The following is a 16,523-nucleotide window of genomic DNA, read 5'->3' as shown; positions in this document are numbered from 1 at the left end:
AATTGACACTGGTGCTGTTAACTAGACTACAGCCCTTATTCAGTTTTCGCCATTTTTAAAATCTGCATTCATTTTTTTTTTTGGCCACACCTCAGGGCATGCGGGGTCCTATTAGGGGCCGAACCCACGCACCCCGCTGCATTGGAAGTGCAGAGTCCCAAGCACTGGCCTGCCAGGGAAGTCCCAATCTGCATTCACCTTTATGTGTGTAGTTCTGTGTATCTTTATCCATTCCTAGACTCATATAACTACCAGTATAATCAAGGTACAGAACTATTTCATCACCACAAAAAATTCCCTTGCTCCCTGGGAATACCTCTTTGTACATTGATCCCCTCTTGTCCTCTGGCAACCAATGTTCTCTATCTGAATTTTGAATGAAGTTCTTCCTGGCAGTGCTATTAACAATTAGTGGTATAGGAGTTAAACGTACAGTCTCTCCCTCACTTTTCCTTACTCTGGCAGTTACTTATGAGAAAGTACTGTATTAACACATATAGAATGGAGATTTACATGATTCTTTTCTTCGTTTTTTCCCTTAAATTTGGATTCTAGCCAATTGCTATCTAATTTAAATTACTAACTTCAAAGAAAGGCTTATGAATTCCTATAATCCTGTTTCTGGCATAGAGTTAAAAATAAATTTTTATGAAGTTCCTTTTTTCTTTGACTATTTGATTCTGTTTTCAAGATTTCAAGTTTTCTGTTTCAGATAGCTTTGCTTTTATGGTTTTCTGTGTAATATTAGTTTGTTTTTAAAGACTAGATAGGGAGGTGGAGGTAGAATTGCGACTTTTTTTTTTTTTTAATGAAAGCCGCTAGTTCTGTTCTGGTTCTCGTTTTTTTGTTTGTTTGTTTTGTTTTGGGGGTTTTTTTTTTTTTTTTTGGCGGTACGCGGGCCTCTCACTGCTGTGGCCTCTCCCGTTGCGGAGCACAGGCTCCGGACGCGCAGGCTCAGCAGCCATGGCTCACAGGCCCAGCTGCTCCGCAGAACGTGGGATCTTCCCGGACCGGGGCACGAACCTGTGTCCCCTGCATCGGCAGGTGGACTCTCAACCACTGCGCCACCAGGGAAGCCCTGGTTCTCGTTTTATTGATCTGTCATATACATTCAAAAATTTCTCAGGACAATGTCTTGCCGGTTCAGGTTTAAAACAGACTTGAGTAGTGAAATCTGAATCTTGGATCACAAAAGAGAAAAGGTCAGTAGAAACTCTTCGTTTAGAAATTTTTTCTTTTTACATTTCTCAGATGTGGACAGGATATCAACCCTCAAAGATTAGCCTGGGTCTGGCTTCTTGTACTGGAAAAATGGTTGGCCCTGGAAAAGGTAAGTAGGTTTACATTTAAAATTTTCGCCCGAGGCCAAGACTGAAAAGAACTTGGAAGGAGTTATGAAATTTCCTTTTTGTCTGTTGCTTGCTTTATTTTGAGGTTTGTCATATTCCTTTCTCAGTATTGACAGTGAGAATGGCTTAAGTATTTATTGTTGTCTCTTTACCTAAATTCATTTATTAATTCACTAACTTACATTGGCATTAATTCACTAACCTACCATCTGAGGTGATACTATTGTGTTAAATACTATTGTGGGTCTTGTGCCCAAACAGACCTTTGCAGAAATCAGTGAAAGTGACAAGATAGTGAATAAAGTCTAATCCTCATAATACTCAAGTAAGGGAGAATGCGCTGAGCTGAAACTTAGTTGTTCATCCAAAAATCTTATTTTAACTAGTCCAGTACAATGAAATCTTATAGATTTAAACGTCATTAATTATTTAACAACTCACATGAATTGAAATAAAAGTTACCAAATATGAAAACAAAGTGAGTAAATTAATAGTGAAAGAAAACTTGTAAGGAAGGGTTTTTTGTTTTTTGTTTGTTAAGAAAAATTACCATTCAAAGCACTTTTAGAAATATGTGTTAACTATCAGAAATTGATATCCATTAAAAAAATTCTCAGGCAATTTTGTATTAAACCTGAGACTTTAAGATTTAAGTGAGGAACCTCTGACTCAGAAAAGAAATGACTGGCCCAGGGTCACACCCTAAAGTTAGCTGGCAAAATTGGAGCTGGAACCAATGTCTTCTGCCTTCGAGTCATCAGTCCTCTGCTTTTTCCACCTCAACAATATTTTTAGCCTACATGGACTTAAAATTAAGAAACCATAAATTCTTTTTTTAAAATTTTTATTTATTTATTTATTTATTTTTGGCTGCGTTGGGTCTTTGTTGCTGCGCACAGGCTTTCTCTAGTTGTGGCGAGCAGGCTTCTCATTGCGGTGGCTTCTCTTGTTGCAGAACATGGGCTCTAGGCATGCAAGCTTCAGTAGTTGTGGCACATGGGCTCAATAGTTGTGGCTCGCGGGCTCTAGAGCGCAGGCTCAATAGTTGTGGCACACGGGCTTAGTTGCTTTGTTGCATATGGGATCTTCCCAGACCAGGGCTCGAATCCGTGCCCCCTGCGTTGGCAGGCAGATTCTTAACCACTGCGCCACCAGGTAAGCCACAAGAAACCATAAATTCTATTTTGTAAATGTCTATAATTTAGCCTAATTTCCTTCTTAACTTCTCTCAGTCATCAGAATGAATTTTGTCTTTAGCTCTGCTTTGGCCTGACACTTACCCTTCTTCACATAGCTATCAAAAAGTACCAGAAGTTACTAATCTAAATGTATTTATTATCCAGGCTTTTGGTAATGGTCTAGCAAAAAAAAAATGACAAAAAGCTCAGCAGGAGAGGGAAGGAAAAGAAGCAAAACTGAAAAATAATCAACCCCAGGTTGTTTAAGAGTTGGCTGTAGTGTCAGATCTAAAAGAGATATCTTCAGCTAAAATATTCAGTAGTATCTTCAAAGAGAAAAGAAAAAAAAATAACAAATGTTATTGTTACTGACTAAGGAGCTTTTCAGTACAAACATGGAATTTGTCAAGCCAAATGAACTTTTGCCTCAGCAGAGGGTATTTATTTACTTTATGGCTGATTGGTTGTTGTTAAATTTCTGGACAGTTGGTCAACCAGATCAGGAGGTGGATTTCACTTCCTTGGCTCCTTTTCACAGACTTAAGAGTTGTTTTTCCCAGAATTGAAGATCATTTGGTCCTTAAAGCTCCAGTACCTCAGTTATTTAAACAGTCGTGGGAATGTTTTAAACTTTATACAAGAACCTCAGAGAGTTTTAAAACTTAATACAAGGACCAAGACTTCAAATGTGTTCCTGAGGTAGTTCTACAAAGCCAGAACTGGACTTCGTCTTCTAGGTACTTGGCCTTCCTGGACTGGCCTTCATCTTCTAGGGACTTGCTGGCTGCTCCTGCTACAGTCTCCCACCTGCTGCCAAAAGCTCCTTTTGAATTATTCGTTGAAACTGATTCCATTTTCCCTTTCCTTCATCCATTTTTGCGTTATGCCCTTTTATCTTTTATCACGTGAACAGCATGATGTTCACAGCATGCTGCTTCTAATAAAGGAAAAATAGAAACAACTCCCATGTCCACAATCCAAGACTGATTAATCTACTTGTAAAATACCATGGCACTATTAAAATTATGTGGTAAATGAATTTTCAGTGACATGGGAGGATGTTTATATTCTGCTATGTGAAGAAAAAAACTTTTAGAAAACAGTATGTTTGTTATGCATGCATATATGCATATGTAGAAAATGGTCTGAATACCCTTAGAACACAGTTGTAACTATAGTTCTCCTTCAGTGGAAAGATTTGGCGGGGGGGTGTTGTGTATGTGTGTTTTCATTTGCCTGTTTGTATTCTCTGCTTTTTCTGCATTGAACATGCCTTGCTTTTATAGTAAGAAAATCTGTGCTTAGAAACATTGGGCAAATTCTTGCCTGGTCTAGGAATCTTAGTTGTCTATGACCCTGCATATGCATAAAGTAATTTCACCAGTAAAAAAAAGATACAAGCTAGTCAGTCTTTAGGATTTTAATGAAAGTTCTAAAATCTTAACCAGTTCTTTTATTAAGGGGCTGCTGTCTGGGCTTATCTATTCCTTCCTCTTAGTCCTTGATAGAATCACTAACTTTCAGCTTGCCAGAATGAATTTTCTCTACACCTTCCAATCATTAGCATTATATAAGCATTCAGATGGCATGATTTACAGCTGTGTCTACTTTATTTATTTATTTATTTATTTTATTTTATTTTTTTTGCGGTACGCGGGCCTCTCACTGTTGTGGCCTCTCCTGTTGTGGAGCACAGGCTCCGGATGCGCAGGCCCAGCGGCCATGGCTCACGGGCCCAGCCGCTCAGCGGCATGTGGGATCTTCCCGGCCCAGGGCATGAACCCACGTCCCCTGCATCGGCAGGCAGACTCTCAACCACTGGGCCACCAGGGAAGCCCAGGTGTCTCTAATTTAAAAGAGTGCTTGTCAGAATTAGTCCCAGACTTTCATCTCATTTGTATTTGTGTCTGGAGAAAGGGGGGACTATCATTTTAGTTTTAAGGACCAGGTGAGGGGAAGTTATTGTGAAACAAGCAGGTGCAGGAAGAGTCAGAGGCTTTCTCTTCCTTTATACATTAGTCTCTGATGTCCTGTCTCATTAACAAACAATGGGGTCACTTTTTCCTTTTCATGCTTGAGATGATTAGAAAATACTTCCTAACCATTTCATTATTACTGAAGATTATTTTTAAAAACATCCTGATGCCGTAGTTTTGTTTGATTTAGCGATATAGTGAGATTTTTAAAAACACATGAAAATATGGCACATAGTACCTGGCACATAATAAGTGTTTCATAAACATTAGATCTCTCCCCCTTTACTTTTATTTTCCAACTAAAAATGAATACCAAAAATGGGTTTAGGCCAAAAGAGGGTCATGTGGGCCATTCCATCCCAGCTTACCCATAACTGGGTGTTTTGGACACTGCAAGGGAGAGTCTTGGAGAAGGACTTCAAATTAGAGGCAAAAAATCACATGAAATAAGCAAGCCTTGGCATTTGAGGCTAAACAGTGCGGGATTTAAGTGTTAGTATTTAAAAGGAGTATGTGTTCAGTTTAGCTGTTTCCGTTTATAAAGAAAAGTGTCTGAAGACATACCCAGGAATTTAATGGTCAGAAGTACTTTATCTTAGAGAAAACAGCAGAAATAAGATGAACCGGAAAGAAGTATTTACTTATAATTGTCAGCTAAAGCATATGCTTAATATCTATGCTTCCTTCTTATGATTCTTCTAGAAGTTACTTCCAGCTGGCTTCCGGAGAAAACTTGAGTTTCTTTTATTGTCAGAAGACCTCCCAGGTGACATCCCAGAGGACATCCTCAAGGTAAGAGAGGGCCCTGGATCTGTCTGCCCAGGTTTGCAGTCACTCAACAAATTCAGCTTTCAGGGATCCAGCAGAAACAGATCCCCAAGATGTTGGCAGTTCTCTGTTCTCAGGCAAGACCAGGCTAGGTGGAGGTCCCTTGAGGGGAATTTAGAGATAGGGGAAACTTATCTGATTGTAGAATTCTTAGAGGTAGCTTGGCCAGAAGTACTAATTATAGCTGAGGATTAATTTTTTTTTTCATTTCATGTAAAAGGAATACCTAACTTGGTTTTAAACTAGGTGTTTAAATTTTTCACCAGAATGTGGCAGGGAATATAAAGGGAGAAAGGAACTAGTATGTATTTGCTGAATACCTTTTCTGTAACAGGTGCACTGAATGTGTTATAGCTAATCCTTACAACCACCTTCTGGGAGCAGATTCAAAATCTTAACTAGATCTATACTTAAGTGCCTGAGGGATGCTCTGAGGCTCAATACTTATTTTCTTCATGACCCAGCCACCAGCTAACTGAAGATATATTCACAATAGGATTTAAGGTAGGGACTTTCACTTGTATTAGGTCAAGGACTCATGGTCCTGTGACCATCTTGGAGGCAGTTAATGAACAGGTATCCCTGAGTACCACCCACAGGAATGGTGCTGAAGTGTGGGAAATAACCTACCAAACAAATTATAGGCTACAGATATCTCGCCTTTTAAAGGCTTGCAATCTAGTTGGGGAGGAAGGGAATACACACATGGCACAATTAGGTACTAAGCCATATGATACTAATTTTAAGAACATTGAAAGCCCAATAAAGAGGGAGAGTTGTGTGAGTTGGAGGTACTGGGGAAGGTTTTAGGGAAGGATGAAGAATGGGCTGTATCCAAAATCTTGGTTGGGATTTAGATCAGGGGTTAAAAACTGGTCTGTAGTGTTCTTTTAAAAGTTGAATTTAAATGCCTTGAGCTGGGCATAGTGTCTTATTCCCATCTGTTACCTGGTCTATGAGTTTGCAGTGCCTGATTTAGATTGACAGTGCACGTTTCGGAGGCAATGGGGGTGGGGGTGACTAGCTTGAGCATGGAGGCCTTGGGCAAATCCCTCTTTGCCTCAACCCCCTGATTTGAGGACACCTTCAAAACGAGGATAATAGTAGTGTCTTCTTCCTAAGGTGGTTGTAAGAATTAATTTAATTTTTCTGTGTAAAGGACCTGGCACATAGTAACTACTACAGAAGTATTTGCTATTGCTACTATTGTATATACACACATGCATATATATACACTGAACAGAGGAAAACATGAAGGTGTGTAAGTGATAACATTCTGGACATAGCGCCCATCCCTCTCTTCATCCCCTATTTAGGAGCTGTACACGGTCTTAGCACAAGATGCAGCAGACCCTGTGCTTGATGGAAATCAGAGGCAAGAGAGCTGGCCCCCTTGGCTCAGCTCAGAAGCTGTCTCTCTGCTCTGGGATCTCCTGCGGGAGGCCCCTCAGCCTGCACAGGCCCTGCTGGAGCTCCTGCTTGGGGAGGAAGATGGCGCGGGCCTCCAAGGCTGGCCCCTGCAGAAGGCGCTGGTGGACCTCATTCGAAAGGCACTGCGAGCTTTGCGGGGTTCTGCCATCGGGCACCCAGGGGCAGTCGATGCCATCTATGGAGCCCTGCGGACTCTGCGCTGCCCTGCAGAGCCGCTCGGGGCTGAGCTGCGTCTCCTGTGTGAGGAACTGCTGGAGGCCAGCAGGTCGGAGGGGAGCCCCCTGCGGGAGGAGCGGCTGCTCGGCTGCCTGCTGCACAAGGCCGGGCGGGGCCTGGTGTCCCTGTATGGCCACACCTATGCAGAGAAGGCCGCAGAAAAGCCACTGACGACCACACCCTCGGGAAAAGGTGTGTTCCCTGCACTGCTTCTCTAATTCCACTCTGCCCAACCCCTCTGACTCCCTCTAGCCTGCTCCCTTCCATGTTGTTCAGGAAACCTAATGGGAGAAGCTAAGCAAAAATGGGCAAGATGTTCTTCTGTGAAAGCACAGCTTTCATAGCTTAAGAAGGAGTGATGGAGAAAAAAATGAAGTAATAGTCATAGCAGAAAAGAACTTTGCAGACACTACTGAGAGAAGTAAAGAGTCTTTAAGAGAAAAGTGTAGAAAACCTGGTTTAACTTTTTAAAAGAGTGAACTCTCATATCAATTGGTTTTTCAAATGGGCTTTATCCTTAGGAAAGAAGAGTCCAGTTCCCCAGTAACCCCATCTGGTTTGATTTTCAGTCTCACCGGCTCATCTAGATCCTGAGCGGACAATGCTAGCCTTGTTCTCCAATCCTGACCCAGCTCAGGCTTGGAAATTGGCCTATTTCTACTGCCTGAGCAACAGCAAGCACTTCCTCGAGCAGATCCTGGTAAGTCAAACTCAGTGCTTCTCCACCACTCAACTACCCAGGGACTCTCTCCAGGCTTCTTCACTCCTCCTTTCTCTCGCACTCATTTATCCAACGCAAAACAGTTTAATTAGCAGTGAGTCATCTAGTTTGTGTCCATCCCACAGTTCCAGAAGGCTCTGAGAACCAGTATCATTCATAATTAGAACTGCCAGCATTTTGTGTCAGTCCTTGGGCAGGCACTGAAATGCTGGATACATGTAAGTTTTCGGGAGGGTGCGAGGAAGAAAAGACAGTGGCAGCGATATGTTGCCTAGCTGACAGGGGACTAATTACTCTAACCTTCTCCTTCCAGATTGCAACTGAGCTTTAGTTTAATTCAGCAGCTATTTTTTTTATATTTATTTATTGTATTTATTTTTTTTTTGGCTGTGTCAGGTCTTAGTTGTGGCATGTAGGATCTTTCGTTGCGACACGGGTTCTTTGTCGCGGCGCACAGGCTTCTATCTAGTTGTGGCGTGCAGGTTTTCTCTCTCTAGTTGTGGTGCGTGGGCTCCAGGGCACGTGGGCTCTGTAGTTGTGGCACGTGGGCTCCAGAGTGGGTGGGCTCTGTAGTTTGTGGCACTCAGGCTCTCTAGTTGAGGCACACGAGCTCATAGTTGTGGCGCGCGGGCTTAGTTGCACCACAGCATGTGGGATCTTAGTTCCCCAACCAGGGATGGAATCCACGTCTCCCGCGTTGGAAGGGGGATTCTTTACCACTGGACCACCAGGAAAGTTCTTCAACAGCTATTTATTAACCTCATTCTATGTACTATGTACTATGCTAGGATCTGGGGATACAACAGAAGTCAATCCCTGCCTTCTAGGAGCTTACAGTCTAGTGTTTTCCTAAACACTTTGTATTCAACTGGCCACTTCTGTCATTGTCAGAAACCTCCCTTCTATACTAAAAAGCTTCTTACCCTGATTAGCAGCAAGTCCCCAGAGCTACCTTCAGCAGCCTCCTTTGGCTTCCAGGTGACAGCACTCACCCTGTTGAAGGAAGAAGACTTCCCAAGTCTTGGCTGCCTGCTAGATAGAGAATTCAGCCCTCTCAGTCGACTGCTCGTGCTCCTGGGCTGGACGCACTGCCAGAGCCTAACGTCAGCCCAGAGGCTGCTCCAGACACTCCACAGGACCCAGGTAACTCTCACTCTGCAGCCCAAGCTGCTCCAGAAATGAGTGTGCTGGCACTTTGGGCTGAGGCAGAATGCAGGGTCCTGAAGTTGGTCACATCTCTGACCCCAGGTGCCTGAGTCAGCATCTCTTTCTTCTCCCGTATCAACACAGGACCACGGCTGTGATAAGCTCCTCAGGGATGCCTGTGATGGGCTGTGGGCTCACCTGGAGGTCCTGGAGTGGTGTGTGCAGCAGAGCAGGTATGGCCCTGCACAGCTAGCCCTCTTCCCACCACTGGGCACACTTGACCCATGCTCTGCACGTGTGGCCATTTCAAGACATCTTCCCTGTAAATGGTTTCAGTTGACAGTGTTGACCAGCCACAAATAATTGTTCCAACTATTAAACCAGGAAAGAAACATAAGTAGTGATTATCTTCACCATAGCCATAAGGTCATAACTAGAGGATAATTTAAGGATGACAATGATCACGAGAACAAAACCTCACATCTCCTGAGCATTTACTATACACCAGGCATTGCTCTAAGCCCTTTACATGATGATTTCACTTAAGCTTGACAATAATCCTGTGAGATAAACACCAATATTATCCTCATTTTAAAAGTGGGGCACCTGAAGCCCAGAGGTGTTAAATAACATGCCCAAAGTCACACAGCTAGTGAGTGTGGTCCACATTCTTAGCCACGTGTTATCTTGGATCACATTTTTATTCAACAACAGCCTCTTGAAATGTGTGCGTGGCCCTGTGTTTTCCTGATAACTTAGCCTTGGGTCTTCCCTGGATCTGGGTTCTTATTTTGTTCTTCACCCACCTCACCAGCACTTCTGAAGTCGAGTAGGCCGCTGGGGGAAGTAGCAAGGGGCCCTGACTCAAAGAAAAGCAGAGAAGCTCGTGTCAGCTCTCAGCTAGGAAAATTACAGAAATTAGGAAGCTTAATCTGTGGGCCCTTTCTAGACCCTGCTGAGCACAGAGGCCCTTCCTAGGTCCTTACTAGACAAGTAAAGCCAGCTTGATGAATGTCCTTCCCTGGGGGTAAATAAAGGCTATCCTCTATCATAGACCAACTGAAATTTAGTGTTTGGGGAAGTGAAACCTGTGGTGTTACAGGCCAGAGAGAAAGAATAAGAGGGAACGGAGACTGGTCTTTCTCAAAGCAATTATATAAACTGCCTCCCCTTCCATCCTCCCAACTTTCCCTTTCAGCAACCCCATACCAAAGAGAGATCTCCTGTGTCACTTACATGGTGGAGAAAGCCACTCAGTGCTGTACTCTCTCCATCACCTTACAAACCTTCCAGCCCTCAGGGAGGAAGATGTCCTCAAGCTCCTACAGAAGGTGCCAGCCAAGGACCCCCAGCAAGAGCATGGTGAGTTGGCGATGGAGTGACCTGAGCAAGGTTCCCTCTTAGGACAATCTTGCAGATGTTTCTTACAGCACAAGATTTATCTAGATGTGATTGCTGGGATCTATCAAGATGGGTGGTCCAGCAGGTACCCTCTAAATTAGCGCTGTTTGCCACAATCAGATTACAAGATGTAGGGACACCTTCCCCTTTCTTGGTGAGGCCTAGGGTATCCTATGAGAACAATTCCATAGGAACCTTTGTCCTCATGGATCCAGCTCAGGAACCATGAGCATACCCTCATTTCACTGAAACAGAATTAGGAACTGCCTTCTGAATTCACAGCATTGTCATTGGTAGTATTTATGCAAATTCTTGGTGAGTCTCTCCATGCTTCATAAGCTTTCTTATAGCACATTTTGTGCCTTCCTTCCCTCCCATATCTTTTTTTTTTTTTTTTTTTTTTAGCGGTACGCGGGCCTCTCACTGTTGTGGCCTCTCTCATTGCGGAGCACAGGCTCCAGGTGCGCAGGCTCAGCGGCCATGGCTCACGGGCCCAGCCGCTCCACAGCATGTGGGATCTTCCCGGACCGGGGCACGAACCCGTGTCCCCTGCATCGGCAGGCAGACTCTCAACCACTGCACCACCAGGGAAGCCCCCCTCCCATATCTTCTTCATAGTCTATTGAACAGGTAAAGAGTCTTTCTTCTAGAAGATTCTTTTTTTGAGGTTTTTTTTTTAGAGTTTTTCTTTTAGAAGAAAGACTTGCCTGAAACAGTAACAAAGCCTTGTTTTAACCTTAGATCTTTGCTTAAAATTCAAGTCCCCATTAAAAAGCTCACTCTTTTTGCTCTCAAAAATCATATGATGATGTGGTCACAACCTACTACACAGGCCAGGGACCTTACTTTTGAGAGAAACAAACATTCTCATATGGCAGTAGATGTCTGTCAGCCTAGATATTGCTTTGATTTACTTTTTTAAAGGACCTACCACTAACTGTAAAACTAGTGTTACTACATTCTATATTTTTTTGGAAAGGTAGACAACTTGTTTAGCAGATTTCCTGAAGGAACTGGAACTCTCTGTTTTCTACATACAAGTACAAAAGTCTTCCGAAGAAGTGTTTGAAATCTATCCCTGGTGACCCACCAGAACACAATTAGAACTTGAACTTGGAAAAGGCAAAAGAGGAGTGATAATAGGGCTTGGACTAGGGTGAGGCAAGAGAGGCATCTCGGGCAAAAATGTAAGGAGCCACTCCCTCTCAGCGTGCTTGCAAGTCCTGGTTCTGGGCCATAATGCCATGAAGAGGTCAAGGCCATAGAACAATATTGACTTTGTTCTGCTTATTACCCTGACCTTGGCAAGGCCAAGCTTCTAAGAAGTAATCACTAGAAAACCTATACCTAAAGGGGCTTGTTGCAGCATTGTAGTAGCAAAACATCCCTAACTATTCCGATGTCCTGCCCTTGAGGAATATGCCTAGACAAGGGATTCATTCAGTAGAACTATATGCAGCCAGCAGATATTTAGTTTGTAAAGAAACATAATCAAATGCTTATACTCTAAAGGATTTTTAAGAAGTAGGAAAATTAAATAGTATATAAAATGTTACACTCAAAACACATACACATGTACACAAAACTATTAAAGGGGTTAAACCAGAATGTAGCAGTGGTTGTGTTTAGCTGGTAGGCTTATGGGTGGTATTTTTTTTCTTCTTTTTGCTTTATTACATTTAATGTTTTTTCTTTCAACAGGTTATACTTTTGCTATGATAAGAATTAGGGGTAGATTAAGATGTTTAGAGATTCTGTAAAGATGGTAACTTTCCTTCCTCCTAAGTTCAAAACAAATTTTTAATGAAAAATTATAAATTATTAAACAAGTGTACAGAATCGCAACAGAGTTTATGTTTTTTCTCATGATGTCTGCTTCAGGGCTTTCCTAAAAATATCAAGTTTTTTTTTTTTAAACACTGTGTTACCTTTGCTCCCTTATTTCTCAATCTAAACACATTTTAAGCCTGCCTCTTGGGTAATGTGGCATTCGAAAGGTAGACCAAACATGTACTTCAAGTTTTATTTTTTTTAAAAAGGAAAAACAAGTATTTTAAGAAATGTAAGGGAAAGCTTTGTTAAATAGCCATGAGGCCTAGGTTGAACAGACATGTAGAGGGGAGGTTGGTGGGGAAAAGGAAACCGAGAGACTGAAAGTTGTTGAATAGAAAAAAAGGCCTGGAAGGGACGCAGATCACACTGCCAGAAAGGAGAGAGGGTGAGAACACCTAGGGGACTAGCAATGTGGCATCTCTTTGCTTCAGCCATACATGCAGCCCCTGCCTGAAAGAAGCATCTCTGGGACTTCCCTGGTGGCACAGTGGTTAAGAATCTGCCTGCCAATGCAGGGGACACGGGTTCGAGCCCTGGTCCGGGAAGATCCCACATGCCGCGGAGCAACTAAGCCCGTGCGCCACAACTACTGAGCCTGTGCTCTAGAGCCCGCGAGCCACAACTACTGAGCCTTCACGCCTAGAGCCTGCACTCCACAACAAGAGAAGCCACCGCAATGAGAAGCCCGTGCACTGCGACAAGGAGTGGCCCCCACTCACAGCAACTAGAGAAAGCCTGCGCGCAGCAATGAAGACCCAATGCAGCCAAAAATAAAATAAATTAAAAAAAAAAAAAGCATCTCTGAAGTTCTGCCTGTTTCTCTCTATAATTCAGATTCAACTGACGCCACGGTCCCTGCGCACCTGAGCCGGTGTCAGAACCTGACACTCTACCGGAGCTTCTGTGCCATGAAGTATGCCATCTATGCCCTCTGTGTGAACTCACACCGGCACTCCCAGTGCCAGGAATGCAAAGACGGTCCCTCTGAGGACCTGGCCGTGGCTGCAGAGCCAGTGAACGATTCTCTCTCCTCCCCAGGTGCAGCGCCGCCCCCCACCCCTTCCCTGGCGGGAGCTGGGAACAACCTGTCCCAGCCGGTTCTTTGCGTGGGAACCCTTTGCCACCAGGGCTGGGAGGTAGCCTTGGTTTTATTATGCCCACGAATAATTTCATCCATTTATCAGCCTCTGTGAATCAAAGGGACATGGGGAAAGCAAGTGATCTGCATAAGTTCTAACAGAGCCTGAACACCTAGTACAGTGTTTTCCAAATGCTTCTTTTTTTTACTCCAGTCCACAGTAGATAGCATTTCACATCACTCCAGTTTGCACCTAGGTATATAATTTGTGCTTTCATGTGTATGTGTATATGTGTGTATGTGATGTGTCAACTGAAATAAGTTTTAAGAAACATTACTTACCCTTCCAAACAGAGCACACTCCTGATTATTTTTCTGCTTTATTTCATTTTTTCAAATGCAGCCGTCTAAGTCGGTGTCATAGGTCACAGCCTACAGTTTGAAAGAACCTTCTGTCCTATTAGCTCTCATTTTTCTTAAAAACTTATAACTCCTTACCTTGCTTTCTGTGACTGGTGGTCAAGTATCTCTCCCCTGCAGCTTTGGAATAGACCTTCACCTCTGAGCATGGTCATTTTAAGAGATCTGGGTAGGCTGTGATCACCTGTAGTATAACAGTGAGTGCAAACAGGAATTGAGGAATAAGGCTGCCTTCATTCTAGGAACTGAAATACGGAGTACTTCTCAGAGATGAGGAGTAATGTAATTTTAAAAAGCAGAAACAAAATAATGTTCACTGAACTGTACTTTTAGTTCAGGGAGCAAAATCTTTCTACAAATCATGAAAAGACACGGCTCAATAGCCTCTTAGTCTTCTGACTGTAACCACAGTTCTCTGAGTCACTACAAAGAAAGAAATGAGTTAAACTTGGGAGAATGTTTGAGTCTGGCAAGTACTGTTTCTAATGTTTGCGTTTTCTCTCTTTCCTTCTCTTTCTCTGGCCTCTTGTTTTATACATGCTTCTTCAGGTGCTTCAGATCTCTTTTCAACATACCTGGCCAGGTGTCAACAGTATCTGTGCAGTATTCCTGACGCTCTGTGCCTGGAACTTCTAGAAAACATCTTCTCATTGCTCCTCATCACCTCTGCTGATCTTCACCCAGAGCCTCACCTGCCCGAGGACTACGCTGAGGATGATGACGTTGAGGGGAAGGGCCCGTTGGGTTTGAGGTCCCCGTCAGAGAGCCCTCAGCACATAGCACAGCCTGAGAGGAGGTCAGAACAGGGTTCCCTGGGGGCCTCCAGGAGCCTGGCCGACACAGTTCCAAGCTCTCTGAAGGCAGAGCCAAAAGACAGTTCCCCAGAGCCTCACAGGCACAGCTTTTTGGACCTAAAGCACTTTACTAGCGGTATCAGTGGGTTCCTGGCTGATGAATACGTAATAGGGGCCTTCCTCAGGCTGCTCCAGGAGCAGATGGATGAGCTAAGCAGCCGCAGCCCCCCTGAGAAGCCAAAGCTGCTTGAAGGCCAGAGTGGCTTGGGCAGCAGCAGCAGAGACGGACTGCAGAGCCGCCTGCACCAGTTCTCCAAGGTTCTCTCTGAGGCCCAGTGGAGGTACAAGGTGGTGACCAGCAACCAGGGCTCAGGTGAGAGGAGATAACAGAAAGGGAGGAGGGAGAAAAGTCTCGGGAATGTGGGACAGCTAGGAGTGCATGGAGTCACACTAGTTCAGGGCATATCGCCGTGGCCACTTGTGTCAGAACTCCGGGGTACCGCTCAGTGTCGCACAGGCTGGTCCAGGTCTTCCCCTACCTGTTACCCCAGGAGGTGGGTCAAATCAAAACTGATCACCTTCAGAAGGGGGAGGGGCAACATAGGAGTAGGGGAGTAAGAGGTACAAACTATTAGATATAAAATAAGCTACAAGGATATATTGTACAACACAGGGAGTATAGCCAGTATTTTATAACTATAAATGGAGTATAGCCTTTAAGAATGTGAATCGCGATATTGTACACCTGTAACATATAATATTGTACAGCAACAATACTTCAATTAAAAAAAAATTGATCACCCTCCCGTATGACCCACTGGGTTTGCTGTTTCAGAGGAGCAACCCTCCCGAAGATACCGGCCCATCGCCACATGGCACCCCAGTCTCCGCCGGGGTCGTCGGACAAGAAGGAGCCGGGCAGGTAATCTGAAGAACTCTCTCCATGCCTCCTTCCCACAAGCGGCAAATGGTATAGTGCCACTTGTCTAATATTCTTCAAGATAAAGCAGTTCTTAAAGTACCTTAACACTAACGATAAAGATAAGATCTTAAAGTATCTTAAAGCAATTCTTTAAGATAAGGTACAAACAAAAGTGATCTAAGATTATCCTAATCCCACTCCCCCAAAGTAACCCTTGCTAATAGTTTTCTTCCAAAAATTCTCCATGAAATACAAGCATGTATATCATTTTAGATATACAGATGCATCATACTACATATAGAGAACTGCAACTTTCTTTTTTCATTTATATCCTCTTACATACGTAAACGTATCATACTCTATATTGAGAACTCACTTCTCTTCACTTATTTTAAAGGCTGCTTAGTAGTTCACTGTCATATGTACCCTTTTGTGGGCATTTAAATTGTTTCCAGTTTTTTACTATTATAAACAATGCTACAGTAGACGACCTTGTACGTATGTCTGTGCATACTTGTGTGAGTATATCTATAGGATAAGTCCCTAGCAGTATAATATAGAAGGTCGAAGTATATTTGGGTATAAATACAGATATAACAAATTGCCCCCAAAAAAGGTGGACCAATTTACATTCCCATCACCTGTATGTAAGTGCCTATTTGCATATACATTCATCAAAAATGAGTAGTATCAGGTTTCTTTTTAGTCTTTGCCAATATGATTAATATAGTAATGGTGTGTCATTGTTTTAATACTAATTTTTAGTTTGAGATTGAATGTCTTTTCATATATTTATTGGCCATTTATATTTTTCAGTCTAAGGTACATATTTTCTGTTGGGTTTGTCTTTGTTGAATTATAAGAAGCTCTTTATACCTTAAGGAAAATATTCTGTCATTTTGTGCTACAAGTTTTGCTCCATTTTGTCTTTTGACTTTGATAATGAGTTTTTCTAAAGGAGTTTAACACAGAAGCATTATACAGAAGTATTAAATTTTTAGATAATCAAATTTCCATTATGGTTTTTGGTAGTTTTTAAATAATTAACAGGGAGTTCATAAAGAGTTTCCTGTGTGCTAAAAAAAATACTAGGTATCTTGAGGGAGGTGAATGAGGCATAAACCAGGACTTTGCCTTCAAGGAATTCATAATTTACCTGCATAGACAGTATACATGAAAAACTTAAACTGCCCGGAGTCACGGCCTGAAAACAGAAGAAATCTCACGGAT

General features: G+C 43.0%; 1 protein-coding gene across 2 annotated transcripts in view; it reads left to right on the top strand.

The window, feature by feature from the left end:
- ZFYVE26 (zinc finger FYVE-type containing 26) overlaps positions 1–16,523 on the top strand; it is a 64,239-nt gene that overhangs the window by 1,350 nt on the left and 46,366 nt on the right. For both annotated transcript variants that reach the window (XM_082616771.1, XM_082616770.1), the window contains exons 3-12: positions 1,252–1,330; positions 5,206–5,295; positions 6,648–7,170; positions 7,548–7,678; positions 8,678–8,842; positions 8,990–9,078; positions 10,044–10,207; positions 12,914–13,117; positions 14,127–14,744; positions 15,207–15,293. In XM_082616771.1, coding sequence (XP_082472897.1) covers positions 1,252–1,330; positions 5,206–5,295; positions 6,648–7,170; positions 7,548–7,678; positions 8,678–8,842; positions 8,990–9,078; positions 10,044–10,207; positions 12,914–13,117; positions 14,127–14,744; positions 15,207–15,293 — 2,150 coding nt within the window. The remainder of the gene's footprint in view (positions 1–1,251; positions 1,331–5,205; positions 5,296–6,647; positions 7,171–7,547; positions 7,679–8,677; positions 8,843–8,989; positions 9,079–10,043; positions 10,208–12,913; positions 13,118–14,126; positions 14,745–15,206; positions 15,294–16,523) is intronic.

The sequence above is a fragment of the Mesoplodon mirus genome (genome assembly GCF_964341445.2).
Source record: "Mesoplodon mirus genome assembly, chromosome: 4".
In the NCBI taxonomy this organism is placed as follows: domain Eukaryota; kingdom Metazoa; phylum Chordata; class Mammalia; order Artiodactyla; family Ziphiidae; genus Mesoplodon; species Mesoplodon mirus.
The sequence above is the reverse complement of the archived record's forward strand: the minus strand, read 5'-3'. Positions and strand labels throughout refer to the sequence as shown.